Source organism: Polyodon spathula, chromosome 22 (genome assembly GCF_017654505.1).
Source record: "Polyodon spathula isolate WHYD16114869_AA chromosome 22, ASM1765450v1, whole genome shotgun sequence".
NCBI classification, from domain to species: domain Eukaryota; kingdom Metazoa; phylum Chordata; class Actinopteri; order Acipenseriformes; family Polyodontidae; genus Polyodon; species Polyodon spathula.
This window is the reverse complement of record NC_054555.1, coordinates 26,095,230-26,112,792: the sequence shown is the minus strand read 5'-3', so window position 1 is coordinate 26,112,792 and position 17,563 is coordinate 26,095,230. Positions and strand designations below refer to the sequence as shown.

General features: G+C 39.4%; 4 protein-coding genes across 5 annotated transcripts; all 4 read left to right on the top strand.

The window, feature by feature from the left end:
* The first annotated feature begins 183 nt into the window (after positions 1-183).
* On the top strand, positions 184-6,211 carry LOC121297307 (density-regulated protein-like). Of its 2 annotated transcripts, none has more exons than XM_041223550.1 (8): positions 184-248; positions 1,950-2,068; positions 2,732-2,751; positions 3,125-3,209; positions 3,747-3,827; positions 4,445-4,561; positions 5,169-5,308; positions 5,912-6,211. In XM_041223550.1, the coding sequence occupies exons 2-8, from the start codon at positions 1,963-1,965 to the stop codon at positions 5,954-5,956; spliced, it is 594 nt and encodes a 197-aa protein (XP_041079484.1). In that variant the 5' UTR covers positions 184-248; positions 1,950-1,962; the 3' UTR covers positions 5,957-6,211. The 2 variants fall into 2 exon arrangements, with proteins under 2 accessions (XP_041079484.1, XP_041079482.1); XM_041223548.1 differs by lacking the exon at positions 184-248 and adding an exon at positions 294-396.
* Positions 6,212-7,447: 1,236 nt separating this feature from the next.
* Positions 7,448-8,530, top strand: LOC121297047 (hydroxycarboxylic acid receptor 2-like). Its single transcript, XM_041223059.1, has one exon. The coding sequence runs from the start codon at positions 7,517-7,519 to the stop codon at positions 8,528-8,530; it is 1,014 nt and encodes a 337-aa protein (XP_041078993.1). The 5' UTR covers positions 7,448-7,516.
* Positions 8,531-10,755: 2,225 nt separating this feature from the next.
* Positions 10,756-12,155, top strand: LOC121297560 (hydroxycarboxylic acid receptor 2-like). Its single transcript, XM_041223919.1, has one exon. It carries the CDS (start codon positions 10,854-10,856, stop codon positions 11,865-11,867), a length of 1,014 nt encoding a protein of 337 aa, XP_041079853.1. The 5' UTR covers positions 10,756-10,853; the 3' UTR covers positions 11,868-12,155.
* A 2,780-nt stretch (positions 12,156-14,935) lies between these two features.
* LOC121296856 (hydroxycarboxylic acid receptor 2-like) lies at positions 14,936-16,133 on the top strand. Its single transcript, XM_041222723.1, has one exon. It carries the CDS (start codon positions 14,958-14,960, stop codon positions 15,945-15,947), a length of 990 nt encoding a protein of 329 aa, XP_041078657.1. The 5' UTR covers positions 14,936-14,957; the 3' UTR covers positions 15,948-16,133.
* Positions 16,134-17,563: the final 1,430 nt, after the last annotated feature.

The window sequence follows — 17,563 nt, the reverse complement described above, 5'->3', positions numbered from 1 at the left end:
AAAAAAAAAAAAAAAAAACAACGGGACTGCAAATAAACATATACAGTTTTATTTAAATACCTAGCCGCTGAAAGACGCTCATGAGCGATTTATCCTAAATCCTATTTTTACATCACGCGTTTAACAAATCATTAAAAAAAAAAAAATTAAAAGACCAACCATTTTCTCTCAGGCAAGCCTGTGACTACCTAAAACTATGCCAAAGTGGGAGTCCGGTTAAGAAAGCAGGACCCAGAGCAAGGCGTGAGGTGTGATTTATATTAGTGTTGAGTATATTTATATGTATTTAAAGAAAAAAACTAAACATTTAGAAATATTTAGAAAATGTTGACGTTTTCGCTTAGTAGTGTATAATGTAATGGTTGTATTTAAGGGCTAGGTTCAACAGTTTCAAAGGTATGACATACTTTTCCCAATATATTTTTTCACTAAGTTCTGTGATGGAAATGAATGGGGCCGCTGGGATCCGCTTTGCTCCTGACTCTAAACGCGGCTAGAAGCGAGCCTTGTCTTTCTGTTAGGAGCCAGCACGCTGGGGTTGTTGCCAATCTGTCTCTTCAGAGAGGACTGTATTTTATTTAAAGTCTGAAATGGCGACCTTCTTGCTGCAAAGTGGTAGGCCGTTCTATCTGGTCCTGTATCCACCTGTCATTAGGGAGTCAGTAACTGAGAAAGACAAATATTAACAGAAGTATTATTGGTAGATACTAATTCAGTACCAGGCCTTCCATTGTAGCGGTGGACATTCTTTACAGCGGCGAGGCAATGTTGTCATGAAGTTAATACTCCCACATAAGAGACTACATAGGGTAATGGGTTTATAGTACATCAAGCTACGGTTTCCAGTTTAATTCTAATCGTGCATGTGTCGGGTGTCATATCTTTGCGTAATGTGATTTTAAGTAAATACAATTGAAGGTCTGATTTCTGACATTTTTATGACTTTTTTTTTTTTTTTTTCTGGACTCTAATAATGTGGGCGATGTTTATACTCTGTTCTGCTCCTAAAAGTCATGTAACATTATGTGAATTTACATTGCTAAAAGAAAACGTGCATTTGCCTTTTGACCCCATGAATACAAGTCCGTGAAAGCTTTGCACAGGAAAATATTAATGCAGTATACAGTAATTTCTGTTCTGCAAAACAGGTGCTGTTCCCTCTCCTTTTCACCAGATGGCAGTAGTCTCATGTCTACCTTGGTAGCGATATTTTTTTTCATTTCAAATTTAGTCACTCAAGTAGTGGCTTTATTAAGATTGTATATTTTTGCAAACCAAAGCAGAAATGTATGTCCACATATTAACCCTTATGCAACAGTGAGGTAACCTATTCTGAGGGTGTATGGAAACTGTCTGACTATCACTGTAAAGATTTTGAGCATATGTTAATTAATTACAAATGCAGATCATCGTTTTCTAAGCGTAGTAGGTGCAAATGTTATGATTGCTCTTATTTGCTACAGTTTGATTATGTTAATGTTTTGGTTTGTTTAAACTGTACCTTATGAATTAACAGTAAACATGTGTTTGGCTTTTTTATATCTGTTATGTAGGTTAACTAAAACAATTTGTGTGCATTTTGTGTGAATATAGCGTAGCACAAGTTGAAGTCTGGTACATTATTTTGGTTGATTAAGGGAGAGAAGGAAACTTGTGTACAACTAAAATTACAATATGTAAACAGGACTGTAAAGAGTTATTTTTTGAAGTAGAATGGACAAAAGACAACACTTTGGAAAAATCTGGTAAATATACACCTATATAAAAAATCTGAATACCTAAAACACTAATCATTTTAGCACAGTATATTAAGAAATTATTATATGGTATTTACAATTGTACTTGCAAAACAAGCTGATGGTTTGGTCCTTTAGGGAAAAAAATGATATTTGGTCAATAAGGACTTAGGCATGACAATTGTACTAAAATAATATCTTGTATCTTTCTAGATAAGAAAATAGCATGGCTACTACTGAAAATGCAGAATCAGGTTCAAAAGAGAGCAACGTGGATCGCAGAAAAGCAAACTCTGACACAAAATACCCACTGAAAGTGCTGTACTGTGGAGGTACGTTGGCAGCGGTCATATGTCATTTGCTAGAGTTCCTCTAGGATCTCTGTTCCTGTTCACAGGGAGGAGTGTTGCAGGGGGACAGGTTAAGGGTTACACTCTGGTGTACCAGCTCCTTAGAAAGAAGACATGCTTGAGAGATATGCTGAGGTCACAGGGTGCTTTTAAATTTCTGAGTTCTAAATAGTCACCAGAATTTGATGAGAAAAAAACTATGTGTTAATGTTTGTGTTTGGCTGCTTGTCCAGTTTGATACCAGACAATGCATGGTAATATAATGGTATAATACATGAAAGGTAGTTGTAACTATACCTGGAATCATTTTTGATACTATGGTACCTGTTCTGTTTTTAAAAAATGCTATTTGTATGCAATCATATTTTTAAACAAATAACAAATAAGTGGAATTATGTCTACTTGTGACAAAACAAATGAGAATAAAAATATTTCTTAACAAAATAACCATATAAGGAGAAACCAAAGTGTTTCACAATTCTTGTATTTTACTTTTTCAATTAGCTGGTGTGAACTGCCATACAGGTTGAAAAAATAAAAGATGAGTCACATTGGTTTTAGCACTATCTATTATTGGAGCTGTTTGGTTTTGTGGGTGTGATTTCTTGCTCTTTTGTATGTGACTTTTTCTTTTTTTATCTGCAGTTTGTTCCTTGCCTACAGAGGTATGTATACAACAAAGCAATGTTGTAATAGGGGCACATGTTGACTAGTATTTATTCATTGTTCTTTTTTAATTAAACTGGTTCATTTTGGCTTTAGCACCATTTTCAATCAATTTTTACTCAATGTGTTCTCCTTATTGCACCTACTGACACACTGCTATTTTTTTTTTTAACATCTTCCCATGCCCCACAAAAAAATTTATAATTAAATACTCAGTGCCCAGTGCTTGTGGTTACATCTCTGAGAAGATGAGCATTGCTCGAGTCCAGTTTGCATCTGTGGTTGGCAGAGCAGTGATACTTTGTTGTTTCAATTTCCAAAGCATTGCTTATTCTTGTGAAAACAGACTTGCTGTGAATTCTGTCTTCCTAGTACTGTGAATACATGCCTGAACCAGCAAAATGCAGGCAGTGGTTAGAGAAGAATTTTCCAGATGAATTTGCAAAGCTAAGTGTTGGTAAGTAAAAGGCTGGCTTTTTCATTGGGTTTTTTTAACATTCACTGAAAGAGGCCCATGTATTATGCATATTGTTTTTGCCCTGTCGGCAGACCCCTTTGTTTCAGCATCTACTTTTTCATTCAGATCAGCAGTGTGTGTAGATCATGTTAGAGTTGTTTCTAAGATCACTGTACCTTGGATAGGTGTTCAAACTTCTCTTTGAAACATTAAGAATTAACTACAGTCCTACAGACGGCCCTTTGCATCTCCAAGACCCCAAATTCCACCCCACTACTGCTGCAATTCTCGTTATACAGCGGAAGAAAAATAGCCATGGCCCCTGACTAAAGCATTATTAAAAGGGGGAGCACTGTGGTTTCTTTTTAGTCCTTTTTACACCTACAGTATATTGTTTAAAATCTAGTAGTGCCCCCGTATAGTCAAAAAAACAATTAATGTTGGAAATATCAACTGTGTTTCCTGTAAAATGTTACCAGTGTAAGAGTAAAAGATCATTGGTGATTTTTAAATGCTGCGTGGTTGTTGGCCTTGCAGGGAACTGTCCAAAACAAGACGCTGGAGGTGGTGAACCCCCAGCAGCTGGGGAGGAAGAAGAGAAGAAGAAGCAAAAGAGAGGTAACAGTGCTGAGTTGCTTAACGGGTTCTCCTCATAGTTCTATTTTAAGAGCTATGACCTTCTGCATTCCAAAACTGCATTTCGAAACTAGATTTACATATGAATGCTAAGAATAGCAACAGATCCAGATGTCGTCAACAGGAAATAAAAATACAAAAAAAAAAACCATCCCTTGTGATGCGGTGTTATCGTTTACAGGATTACAAAATGTTTGGTTACTGAGGAACATAGATTGTGTTTGCCATATGTGACTTGAACATTTTAGTGTCCGTTATAAACAAATCACTGTTAATTTGTATATATAATCTAGAAAATGCCCTATATAGAATGTTTATATAAAACATATTAGAATAACTGGCTGTAGCAAAACTATGTTTTAAGAATAAAGCCATTTGTAACAAACTGCACAGTAGAATCATGTCAGCTGGATGGTGTTTTTGTGTGGTTTTTTTTTCTTATAGACATTGTATACAGCCTTGGGTAGCTGCATCATTATGGTATGATGCGCTGTATTGGCAATGATAGCTCTGCATGTGTGCTCTATACAGATTAGAATAATCCACTATTTTGGAGTGTACAAGATTTATTTGAACATTAGTTTTATTTTCTCTTCTAGGAGGCAGAGGCCAAATTAAACAGAAGAAGAAGACAGTACCCCAAAAAATTACAATAGCCAAAATCCCAAGGGCAAAGAAGAAATATGTAACCCGAGTCTGTGGTCTTGCAACTTTTGGTAAGCGCTGTGCCTGATGGTTATCTGCGCAAGCTGCATGTGCACCCCACGTGCTGTCCTATATACTTTTTATTGTTCGGTGGATTGATCTGAAAATGTGTGCACAGTTTCTAATGGCATGGAACTCAACCCAAAACAGGTTCATCAATATAGGAACCCTATTTATGTGGCTTGGAAATGACTTTAACATGATCGCCCCACCTCATCAGCCCCCTTAGCTCGGTTTAACATAAATATCCATAGTGCGTTCGGGTACCTTTCTGTCTCGTTTGGGATACAGGACTGTGAGTACCAGCATGCATGGCAATGCGACAGAGCTAAGCATTGCCATGTATGGGAGTTCACACCAGCTAATTGAAGGGGATTTACCTAATGTGTTGGGCTCTGGTTGTCTTTATACTGTAATGCATTGGACTGAGCCCTGTTAGCAGGTGGGGCATATCCTCCCATTGGCTTGAACAATCCCATGTTCCTGAGGACTGGCTTTGAGTTATTAATCACCTTGTGGAGCGGACATGTTGCAATATTCTTTTTTTAATTCTGGGGAAAATCAGAACAATCGCTGGCCACATTCTCATTGATAACACACCTGTTTTGTTTTTAATAGAAATTGACCTCAAAGAAGCACAGCGGTTTTTCGCTCAGAAATTCTCCTGTGGAGCCTCAGCAACAGCAGAAGATGAAATAATCATTCAGGGAGATTTTACAGATGATATTATTGATGTGATTCAAGAGAAATGGCCTGAGGTAAAGTACATAAATGAAACGTTCTTGATAAGATGAAAAGCATGTGTTGATCGTGACAGTGGACCAAAAATAGCAACATGGGTGTAACAGATAGACCAGGCACTGGTAACGATGCGACATCTGGGGTAGAAGAATTTTAGCTTCAGTAAATCTCACTATATCATTGAAGACACATATAGTTGCAATGTTTGTCAAAGAATTATACCAAGTTTATTTTAGTATTACTAAATATACAGCAAGTGCTCAACTAAATTGCAAAGCAAAGGCACAACTACAGGCTCAATTAAACTAGTTTTGTTGTTCCATTAATCATGCATATCCAGCTGCAAAATATCTCAATATTGATAGTCTTCATGGATAATTACATTGCTTGAACCTTTCCTATCTGATTCTACTTCTCAGCAGATAGTTTGGGTGGATGCAGACAGGATACCCATGGTAAGACATTGAATGCAATCTGCACCTAAATCTGTTTAAATTTATCCTGAACCTTCTAGGATGGATCAAACAGATTTAGGTGTGGATTGCATTGCACTTGGCTGTGTCACATTGATGTTTTAACCAGAACCATCGTTTCTTCTTTCATTCTTCTTTTTAATGCAGGTGGACGATGACAGCATTGAAGATCTGGGAGAAGTAAAAAAGTGATATCCTGTTCTGAACTTTTATTAAAGAACGCAATGCAAAAAAAACAAAGACCTGGCCAAACACACCCACCAAGAGGCGTTTTATATCTCTTTTATTTACCCTATAGAAACTGTGGACTGGCCACACTGTTGGCATTTTCATTTCTATATAGATGCTTTTTTTCTCTTGGTTGCCAAAGGTCTGATATCTTTGTGAACTGCTCCAAAACACTGCACTAAAGCAATCCTTTATGTGAATAAATAGTACATTTCGGTCTCCTTTGTTGATCTGCTGTTGCTTCTTTAGTCGTAGCACCTGGTCCTGCTGTGTTAACCAGGCCACTATTGATGCTTACACTCTTTGTACCTGTCTGGTGTGTGCTGGCTTGGTTTTTTAGCCTTCAAAACTGTTTAGGTTGCTGGACTTTCTCACAGTCAGCATTATGGGTTGGTTACCAGGTAAGCGGTTATTTTGTGCCAGGTTTTAAACATCTCAAAAATGTGTCCCTATAACATACTGGTATTTTTTAACTGAAATAATAAAGAGCTATGGGTAGGTAGGTAAAGTGCCTTCATTGAAACCACACACAAGTATAAAGACCAGGATTACCTCTAAAGAATGTAACTGTTGGCCCACCTGACCCAGTTCATGTAAATGATCTCAGTAATCTTGAAAACAGTACCACAGTGGCCACCTTGTTTCACACAGTGATATCCACCTAATTAATACAGATTTTTTGGAAGTCTTTGTACGCAACATATCAAAAGTGTTTGTGGTAAACAGACGTTATGGTTGAGAAAATTACGGGCACCCATGGAAGTCAAACTTTGGCTGCAACACCTATTTCTTGGCAAGTTCTGGAGTAATTAAGCCTTGTTTTAAGGAATTGGACAGGCGGGGCGTGTATTCAAACTTAGCAATGCCACTTAACAGCCCCGCTCTTCAGCTCAGCATCCCATCAAGAGGGGGGCACCTTCAGCAGCACATGTGCCGAGGCATGATTACTTCATTACTGTACAGTTGCACCATTTTCCACCTGTAATTTGCTTTGAGCATAGAGTTTCTGAAATGTAGCACTGGAATTCCTGATCGTCCGGCTACAACGAAGCCCTAAGTGGACCTTCCTTTACCAGAGATAACACATACTCGTGGACGGAACCCTGAAATCTTGTGCCAAACTCAAAGCCAGCACTCTAATCACGTATGTGGAATAGAAAACTTAAAACTGGCACTTCACAAACACACGCTTCCTTTTTGAAATTGGTAACACCGAACCATAGCAATTAAAATAGCAAACGGGCTCGAGTTATACAAAGCATTACTGTAGGAGCTTTCTGATAACGCTGTAGCTTAGGCAGAAGTGGTCACTAAGAGAAGATCTTCCATCCATAGAAGCACATGAGTGTGAGCTTTCATTTTTTTTTTTTAAAACAGTAACCTATTTATATACAAATAACCATTTCCTGTTGCATGGTCTGAGTACATATGGCTGATGAGAGCGGTTTTATCATTTCGACTTGTTAACTGTGAATTCAGCAGTCTGCGTCTGAGACGTTGAGCCGTGCACCCCAGTTATTCCTCATGGCTCTGACCTCGAATGTCAAGGAGGGTAATCACAGCTGCTGTGTTTTTAGCGGAGACCTGCTGTCCAGCGTTCTGCCGCCGCTTCTCATTGTGGAGTTTGCGCTAGGGGTCCTGGGCAATGGGATCGCGTTGTGGATTTTCTGTTTCCACTTCAAGCCCTGGAAAACCAGCACAGTCTACCTGTTCAACCTGGCCCTAGCTGATTTCCTCCTGAACGTTGTCCTTCCGTTCCGGACGGATTACTACTTGAGGAACAAAGACTGGATCTTCGGAGACGTGTTCTGCAGCATCTCCCTATTTTTGCTGACCACGAACCGAGCTGGAAGCATTCTGTTTCTAACTGCCGTTGCCGTGGATCGATACTTCAAAGTGGTCCATCCCCACCACGCAGTAAACACCATGGCCCTCACGAAGGCTGTGTACACTGCATGCGTGTTGTGGGTCCTTGCCATATCAATGACCGTGTACCTCCTGACCAAATCCCATGAGTTTCCTAACGGGAATTTGACACAGTGTGACAGCTTCACTATATGCCCGTCTTCTACGTCTGATGGTACTTGGCACAACGCCCTGTTTGTGCTCGAGTTTTGTGTTTCTCTGAGCATTGTACTGTACTGTTCTTTCGGTATAGCCTGGAAACTCAAAGCGAATCTGCAAGACAAACAAGCCAGGATAAGGAAAGCTCTCAAGCTTGTGACAGCGGTGGTCGTATTGTTTGTTGTCTGTTTTCTGCCCAGTAATGTAACTAGAATACTGATCTGGATCAAAAAGGGAAAACATATAAATGACTGCGATTCTTATGAAGCGCTGGACAGTGGCTTCTACATAACCATCAGTCTGACTTACCTGAACAGCATGCTGGATCCACTAGTTTATTACTTCTCCAGCCCGACATTCAAAAAGTATTACATAGCTGTTACGAGACACATGATGCACAAGAAAGAGGATGCACCAGCAGAGGGTACATCAGACAGAGACACAACTCGCACCGCCAGTGCAGACCGCTTGTGAGACTTTGTTGCAGCATAGCTTGGTTTAAAAAAAAAAAAAAAAACCCGTAACCATAGTAGATCTCAAATAAGTAAAGTAAAACAGCCGGCATACATGAGTATTGTGAAGCTCAACATTAAGGGGAATATTAATTTTGAAAAAGCGATTTTGCTGTATTGCTATTTTTGTTTATTACTATTACTGTATTTAGCAAATTCATAATAAAAAATGAATAGGTTGTTTTAGGCTGTAATAGTCTTTATTTAATAGGTTGACCAGAGGCAACTAGAAGGTGTTCAGTGCTTGGAAGACAGGCACAGTCTGTGTTTATAATGCAGTGAAATTGCTGGCAGCAGTAAGGTGAGCGGGAGACTTCATGGGAACTCTTGCCATTCAACCCCAAAATAAAAGGACAACAACAAACATCCTGGAACTGTGACGACATCACAATTTACTGGAGTGGGAATACACGGTTTTGAATTATATGCAAATACTTAGATTATAAAATGGCAACTATTGTCATGCTGTTTATTTCATTATGCTGTGGGATGTTGTAAGTAAAGCCCTGCAAATCCATGGATATCTGCTTTATATCCGGGTGTGGTGTCTTGTTTTACATCTTCCCGGTGGCGGATATAACTATTAATATTCGGCTGATAAAAGTTCAGCTTGTGTTTATCTTGCCTTGTCAATCCATCAGTTTATTTTCCCATTGCGAGCCCAGAGTACAAACAGTGAGAGTAAGCATGTGACCACATTGTCTGACCCGGTCACCTGTTTGCACTTTCCTTAGTTGAAAACGTTTTCGGACTCTGTTTTTTAATATGTAGAACCAGATTTACAAGAAACGAATCACAGATGAATACATCTTAAAAGGAAAAATGAGAAAGGCACGTCATCAATTTGTAAAACATTCCGATTACTTGCAGATGAAAACGGACACACCGGCTGGACACGCCGCCTGTCTCATGCAAGAAAGTCTGTGCTTTCAAGTACCCATAAAACAGGTACATCCAACTTAAAAGTGAAACGCAGCAGGGGTCACGATTCAGAGCCGACGGTAGGCAAGGCTACAGGCGGCTCTTGTTGTAGCTCAGCTTGTGGCCTCCAGAAGTCTTATTGACTTAAGTGGTTTATTATTTTTGTAACGTAAAATGTTATTTGTTCTGACGCACGTCACTGTTCTACATTACGCTGCTGTTCCTGTAAGATTGCTGTTTAAAAATTGTCAGGTTAAAAAAAGAGACCTCAGATGGCTTCCTGATATAAGTGAAAGTTAATTACTTGCGTTCGAAAATGTTAATTAGTAACAATCTACAGTTACTAATATAGTGAAATAACAGCAATAAAACATTTACAAAATTACAGCTAGAATATCCAATGTTTTCCTTTTTTTGTGCATAGACGCGCAGGTAAACTGGCACAGAGAAAGAGAAAAAAGAGAGAGAACAAAGTGACCGAAACATACACGCACACACTTTACAAGGGTCGCCGTAAAACCCGTTCACAGACGCCCGGAGATGCCCGGGGAAGACCGGGTGAGCCCGGAGGCGACTGGATCCGTCCGGGGAAGACCGAGTGAGCCCAAAAGCGCCTGGAGGCTCCCGGGGGGAGCCCGGAGGCAACTGGAGCCGCCCGGGGAAGGGCCCAGAGTCTCCCGGAACCTATTATTATTATTATTATTTATTAAAAATAATAATCACGTATTTATGTATTAATGTATCACGTTCTTTAGCCTTTGGCAAACCAGCAACCAAATAAAGAACAACTTCATTCAGGATATTGGGCTCAATACTCAAAGGTCATATCCTTCGGTACAATCAGTCAATTTAGGATTCAATCAGTGAAAACAAAAAGGTATATTAACAGGTACATTGCCTTCCTCCCAGGAAAACAAGACGAAGACTGATGAACTTCGATTCAACTGTTTCCAAAGGGTACTGTTTACTTGGGTAGTACCAGTTAAAAAACAAAAACAAAAAACTGTAAATTGACTTATAATCATTGGAATAGCTAATTCCTGCCATCCCATGTTATTCATTGCGCACTTACAGGATACAGGATGGTTGCCTTGCAGCATATTCGCACGCACACCGCGTAGTTTTCTACATTCTTGCTTGGTAAGCCATGTAACTAAATTCCATGAAACAGGAACCCATTTAATCCTTATTCAGCTAATCTATCTAAGTAAGCAGAATAAAAATAAAAAAAAAACTTACTATTGCATAAATAGTCTGACTGGCCGCTGAAAAATGCTTAAATAGACTTCATCATTTCGACTTGTTAACTATGAATTCAGCAGTCTGCGTCTGAGACGTTGAGCCGTGCACCCCAGTTATTCCTCATGGCTCTGACCTCGAATGTCAAGGAGGGTAATCACAGCTGCTGTGTTTTTAGCGGAGACCTGCTGTCCAGCGTTCTGCCGCCGCTTCTCATTGTGGAGTTTGCGCTGGGGGTCCTGGGCAATGGGATCGCGTTGTGGATTTTCTGTTTCCACTTCAAGCCCTGGAAAACCAGCACAGTCTACCTGTTCAACCTGGCCCTAGCTGATTTCCTCCTGAACGTTGTCCTTCCGTTCCGGACGGATTACTACTTGAGGAACAAAGACTGGATCTTCGGAGACGTGTTCTGCAGCATCTCCCTATTCATGGTTGCCACGAACCGAGCTGGAAGCATTCTGTTTCTAACTGCCGTTGCCGTGGATCGATACTTCAAAGTGGTCCATCCCCACCACGCAGTAAACACCATGGCCCTCACGAAGGCTGTGTACACTGCATGCGTGTTGTGGGTCCTTGCCATATCAATGACCGTGTACCTCCTGACCAAATCCTATGAGTTTCCTAACGGGAACTTGACACAGTGTAACAGCTTCACTATATGCCCGTCTTCTACGTCTGATGGTACTTGGCACAACGCCCTGTTTGTGCTCGAGTTTTGTGTTCCTGTGAGCATTGTACTGTACTGTTCTTTCGGTATAGCCTGGAAACTCAAAGCGAATCTGCTAGACAAACAAGCCAAGATAAGGAAAGCTCTCAAGCTTGTGACAGCGGTGGTCGTATTGTTTGTTGTCTGTTTTCTGCCCAGTAATGTAACTAGAATACTGATCTGGCTCAAAAAGGGAAAACATATAAATGACTGCGATTCTTATGAAGCGCTGGACAAGTGCTTCTACATAACCCTCAGTCTGACTTACCTGAACAGCATGCTGGATCCACTAGTTTATTACTTCTCCAGCCCGACATTCAAAAAGTATTACATAGCTGTTGCGAGACCCGTGCTGCGCAAGAAAGAAGATACACCAGCAGAGGGTACATCAGACAGAGACACAACTCGCACCGCCAGTGCAGACCGCTTGTGAGTTTGCTGCAGCACAGCTTAGCTTAGTTTAAGCATAGCAGATCGCAATTATGATTATTGTTCAGCATTAAGGGGAATATTCATTTGGAAAAAAAGCTATTTTGATGTATTGCTATTTTTATTTATTACTGTATTTAGCAAATGCCTAATAAACACAGTCGAACTTGATTTAATAGTTTGACCAGAGGTAACTACAAAGTGTTTAGTGCTTGGAAGACAGGATCAGTGTTTATCCATCCATCCATTATCATTAAGCGCTTAATCCGTTACAGCAGGGCTTCTCAAACTCGGTCCTCGGGACCCCCTTTGTCTGCTGGTTTTCATTCCAACCGAGCTCTCAATTACTTAATTAAACCCTTATTTGAACTAATAATTTGCTTAATTAGACCTTTTTGCTTGTTTTCAGCTCTTAAACAGTTGCTGTTCAAGTTACTTGTCAAAGTAACTTGAACAGCAACTGTTTAAGAGCTGAAAACAAGCAAAAAGGTCTAATTAAGCAAATGATCAGTTCAATTAAGGGTTTAATTAAGTAATTGAGAGCTCGGTTGGAATGAAAACCAGCAGCCACAGGGGGTCCCGAGGACCTAGTTTGCGAAGCCTCCTTTACAGGGGCCTGGTGAGCCGGACCCTAACCCGGCAGACACAGGGTGCAAGGCAGGACTACACCCTGGACGGGACGCCATCGCAGGGCAATTTAGAATGACCAGTCAACCTGATCAGCATGTTCACTGTGGAAGGAAGCCGGAGTACCCGGAGAAAACTCCACGCAGACAGACCCCTAAACTGGAAATCGAACCCAGGACCCTGTCTGTGCTTACAATAATAAAAGGGACAACAACAAACATCCTGGAACTGTGACGACATCACAATTTACTGGAGTGGGAATACACGGTTTTGAATTATATGCAAATACTTAGATTATAAAATGGCAAATATTGTCGTACTGTTTATTTCACTATGCTGTGGGATGTTGTAAGTAAAGCCCTGCAAATCCACGTCTATCTGCTTTATATCCGCGGATGTAGGTGTGGCCTGTTGTTTTACATGTTCACGGATGGCGGATCGGATGCGGATATAATTATTAATATTCGGCTGATAAAAGTTCAGTTGTGGGTGAGGCTGTATGATAATTCTTGCCATTCAACCCCAAAGTAAAGGGACAACAATAAATATAAGTAACATCTCGGAATAGTGACATCATCGACAACTTACTGCAGCGGGAATACTGGGGTTTGAATAATACGCGAATGTTTACTGTTCCTCATATACAGCTGAAGTGTAGGAGTCAAATTCCATTGCACAATGGCAAGAACAACATCCTGTGCATTTCAAAATGCGATGGGATGTCATAACCTTGGTGATATCACAGGATCTCTTCAACATATTGTATTTTTTTTTTTTTTTTTTTCGAAATACTTCGCAGGGCGGCAGGTACAACGGTGTAATTATTAGTTTAATAGTACGTGTATGCGCGTATCTAACTAAACTGTACAGAAGCATAACTGCAAATAAGTTATTTTGATTGTACCGTTAGTTTGCAGTGGATCCCTTTGTCAAATAATGTTTTTAATAACTGTACACTGTAAAATACTACCCATTGCAAAGCAAGCCACCAAACTTAAACACAGTCAGTATTTTTTTGTATAAGTTATGTACTTGATAGACAAGTACACATCTTGTGACCTTTCATGGTGCTACCATCATGCATTATGCACTTTCCACTGTATTTAATGTATTATGCTTTTTTATTTTATATTTTTAAAAACTATATCATGTATTATGCATTTCTCTGTATTTGAAGTATTATGGATTTTCTTATTGTTACTGCATCTTGCAAAGCGCTTTATAAAATAAAGATTGATTTCATAACATATGAACATTAAATACAGATAATACAGGGGGGGAAGTATTTAATTTAGCAATAATATATAAAAAGTAGTTTTAAATCATATAAACTTTGTTGTGAAACTGTATTGAACTTCCCCACCCATGTACATTAAAACATGAACATTGTAAACATGCCAGGACTAAATAATAAATATATCTTCATGGTTCTTTAAAAACAAAATTCAAAACCTGTGCAAGCTTCTCTTTGCTTTAAATAGACTTTTTTTTAGTGCAATAGGACTGGGCACAAACAACAGCCTTATATCCACTGTGCGAGAGAACGAGACAGCACTGCCTGTTCGTTACATTAGGAATCCGCATGAAACATAAACTGTACATATAATATGCTTAGATTCTATAGGGTTAAACATGGTACAATACTCGGAGCCCCAATTAGTATCGTGTTCCTCATATATGACTAGATGTTTACTATAGGGCTGTGTAGTGCCTTTTGGCTTTACAGTACTGTGGTACACACTCAAGAGGCTTGCAGCTACCCACAGGGCATTTACATGCATACAGAAATACGTTTGGAAGGGGGGGGGGGATTGCCATTGCTTAAAATTACCTTTACAATGTCTGGAGTGGAAATGTTTGCAGGAAGAGGCTTCCCCTTGTGTCTCAGATATTCAGATACAAGAGAAGCTGCACCATCAAGGCTGGGAAGAAAAGGCGATCAGAATGAATTGAAGTTTTTATTTTTGGTCCACAATACCAAGAGTCCATGTGATGCTATATATCAAAGTTATATTGGTATAATCTTATTGTACTGTTTAACAATCTATAACAAAAACTGCAATTCTACTAAAAAAAAACAAAAAAAAACAAAAGAACAGCCACTATCAGACACTGTGTCAATACATACTATTGATAAAAGTCAAATGCACACTATCCCAGAAGCTTGAATAACTACTCTGGGATTTCCACCCCCCCCCCCCAAAAAAAAAAAATAAATAAATAAATAAAAAATCAGGAAATTTTAGAAAACAAGGAACAAAAGTTTCTTTTTCTTTCCTTTGCTCTGTGAGGTCATTCCCATTTCCATGAACCACTAAGAGGTCTGTGCACATCTGCATACACACACAGTGCAGCATATAAAAGACTCCAGCAAGAGAACTGTCAACCACAGGCACAACACACAGCTTCCCATTCAGCAGGCACAGGACAGCTCTACAGCTAACATTTGCCTTAATTCGGTTCAGCGATGGAAAACCAGTCATGCTGTGCATTTCCAGAGCCAATCTTGGACGTCACCCTGCCACCAGTGCTTATATTTGTGTTTATATTTGGTACCATAGGCAATGTAATTGGCTTGTGGATGTTCTTTTCTCTAATGAAAACCTGGAAACCGAACAGCATTTACCTGCTGAATCTGGCAGTGGCAGACACAGTCGTCATATTTTGCCTTCCCTTCCGTGCCGATTACTACATAAGAATGAAGAACTGGATCTATGGAGATGCCCCTTGCAGGATACTGCTGTTCATGCTGGCTGCAAACAGGGCTGCCAGCATCTTCTTCCTTACTGCCGTTGCAGTGGACCGTTACCTAAAGATCGTCCACCCTCACAACAGAATCAACAAGATGAATTTGCGGTACGCGGTGTGCGTTTCGTGTGGCCTGTGGGGGCTCATCGTTGCAATGACCGCTTACCTCCTCTTTGAACCGCACCTGTTTCTGCAGAACAACAGAACGCAATGCGAGAGCTTCAACATCTGCCCCGGCACTAACCCATTAGCAATGTGGCACAACACTTACTACGTGCTCCAGTTCCTCATGCCTGTGTGCATTATCGCATACTCTACAGCCCGCATAGCCTGGCAGCTGAGAAGCAGTACAATAGATAAGACTGGCAAAATCAAGAGAGCTGTACACTTTGTAATGGTGGTTGCCCTTGTTTTCACCATTTGCTTCATCCCCAGCAGTATGTCCAGAGTAGCGGTCTTTATCCTAAAGTCTCAGTATTCAGACTGCAGTTATTTCAGGGAAGCCAACCTGGCTTTTTATACCACGGTTTGCTTCACTTACTTCAACAGCTTGCTGAACCCAGTGGTGTATTACTTCTCAAGCCCTGTATTCAGTAAGGAGTTTAAAATAGTTTTCAACCGACTTATGGGTCGAACATCTGCAGAGGATGGTGATCAGTCAACAGAAACAGGGACCAACTCAACCTCAACTACACACACCACTACTTAGCAAGGATTCCTTCACAATGATGAAAGCATTTGTGTGTGAACTAGGGGTGTAGAGAATGTCATCCTTTAATAGAATTATTGTGAAGGTATGTGTTGTAGCACAATAAGGTAAAATAAGCTAGTAGGTTATGTTTTTTAATTAAAAACAACAAATGCATATTTTAATGCACTTGTTTAATCTTATATCTGGGTGGTTGTGATTTATAATAGTTTGTTATTTTCTCATTAAAATATGTTTTCTTTCCTGATAAATGTGTAGTGAAAAAAAATGAAATACTGACTCCAACAGAAACAATTAAACCAATTGAAATGTATGTTTACAGTGAATGCAATGTGTAGAATGATCGAAATAATAATTTAAGAAATATAGAAATGTAGCAAAATGCAAAGCATTGGAAACCAGCTTTTTACATGTACTGTAACTCTTATTAAATTACTAATCTAAGTACTTCAAAATGGGTCTGGTCTTGTAGTGTAAAATTAAGTCATATAGACTGTTCAACAAAAAGCTTTTGTACAACAGTGTAGTTATTAATTTAACAGTACGTATCTGATCTCTAATTATTGAAACAATTACAAAAAGTAATTGATTTGTACCATTATTGTATAGTGAATCCCTTTATCAATGTGTGTTTTTTGTGAAACTGGACACCGTAAAATACCAGCCATAGCAAAGCAAGCTACCAAATGTACTCAAAGACTGTATTTTTTGTGCAAGTTATCTACTTGCTTAAAAAGTAGACAAGTACACACCTTCTAATGTACTGAATGGGGCTATCAAACCCTTCCATTTGTAGCATAATATTTCATGGTATATAAACATTAAATACAGATAATACATTAATTAAATGTATTTATTTTAATATATGAATAGTAAACGTGTTGCTGTGAAACTGTATGGAACTTATTCGCCCCCCACCCCGTGTACATTAAAACATGAACATTGTAAACATGCCAGGACTAAATAATAAACATAACTTCAAGGTTCTTTTGTGATCATGCTTTTTTGTTGTTCTATAAACTGTCAAAACATGTATGCAAACAGTGAGCAAACATGCAGAATATAAAGGGTTAAATACAGTTCAATGGAAAGCATAGGACATTTACAAAACAGTCTTATATCCACTGTGCAAGACAGCCAGACAGCACTGCCCATTACAGTAGGAATCCACATGAAACAAACTGTACATATAATATGCTTAGATTCTATAGGGTTAAACATGGTACAATACTCAGAGCCCCAATTAGTATTGTGTTCCTCATGTACGATTAGACTGTTTACTATAGGGCTGTGTAGTGCCTTTTGGCTTTACAGTACTGTGGTACACACTCAAGAGGCTTGCAGCTACCCACAGGGCATTTACATGCATACAGAAATACGTTTGGAAGGGGGGGGGGGATTGCCATTGCTTAAAATTACCTTTAAAATGTCTGGAGTGGAAATGTTTGCAGGAAGAGGCTTCCCCTTGTGTCTCAGATATTCAGATACAAGAGAAGCTGCATCATCAAGGCTGGGAAGAAAATGCGATCAGAATGAACTGAGGTTTTTATTTTTGGTCCACAATACCAAGAGTCCGTGTGGTGCTATATATCAAAGTTATATTGGTATAATCTTAT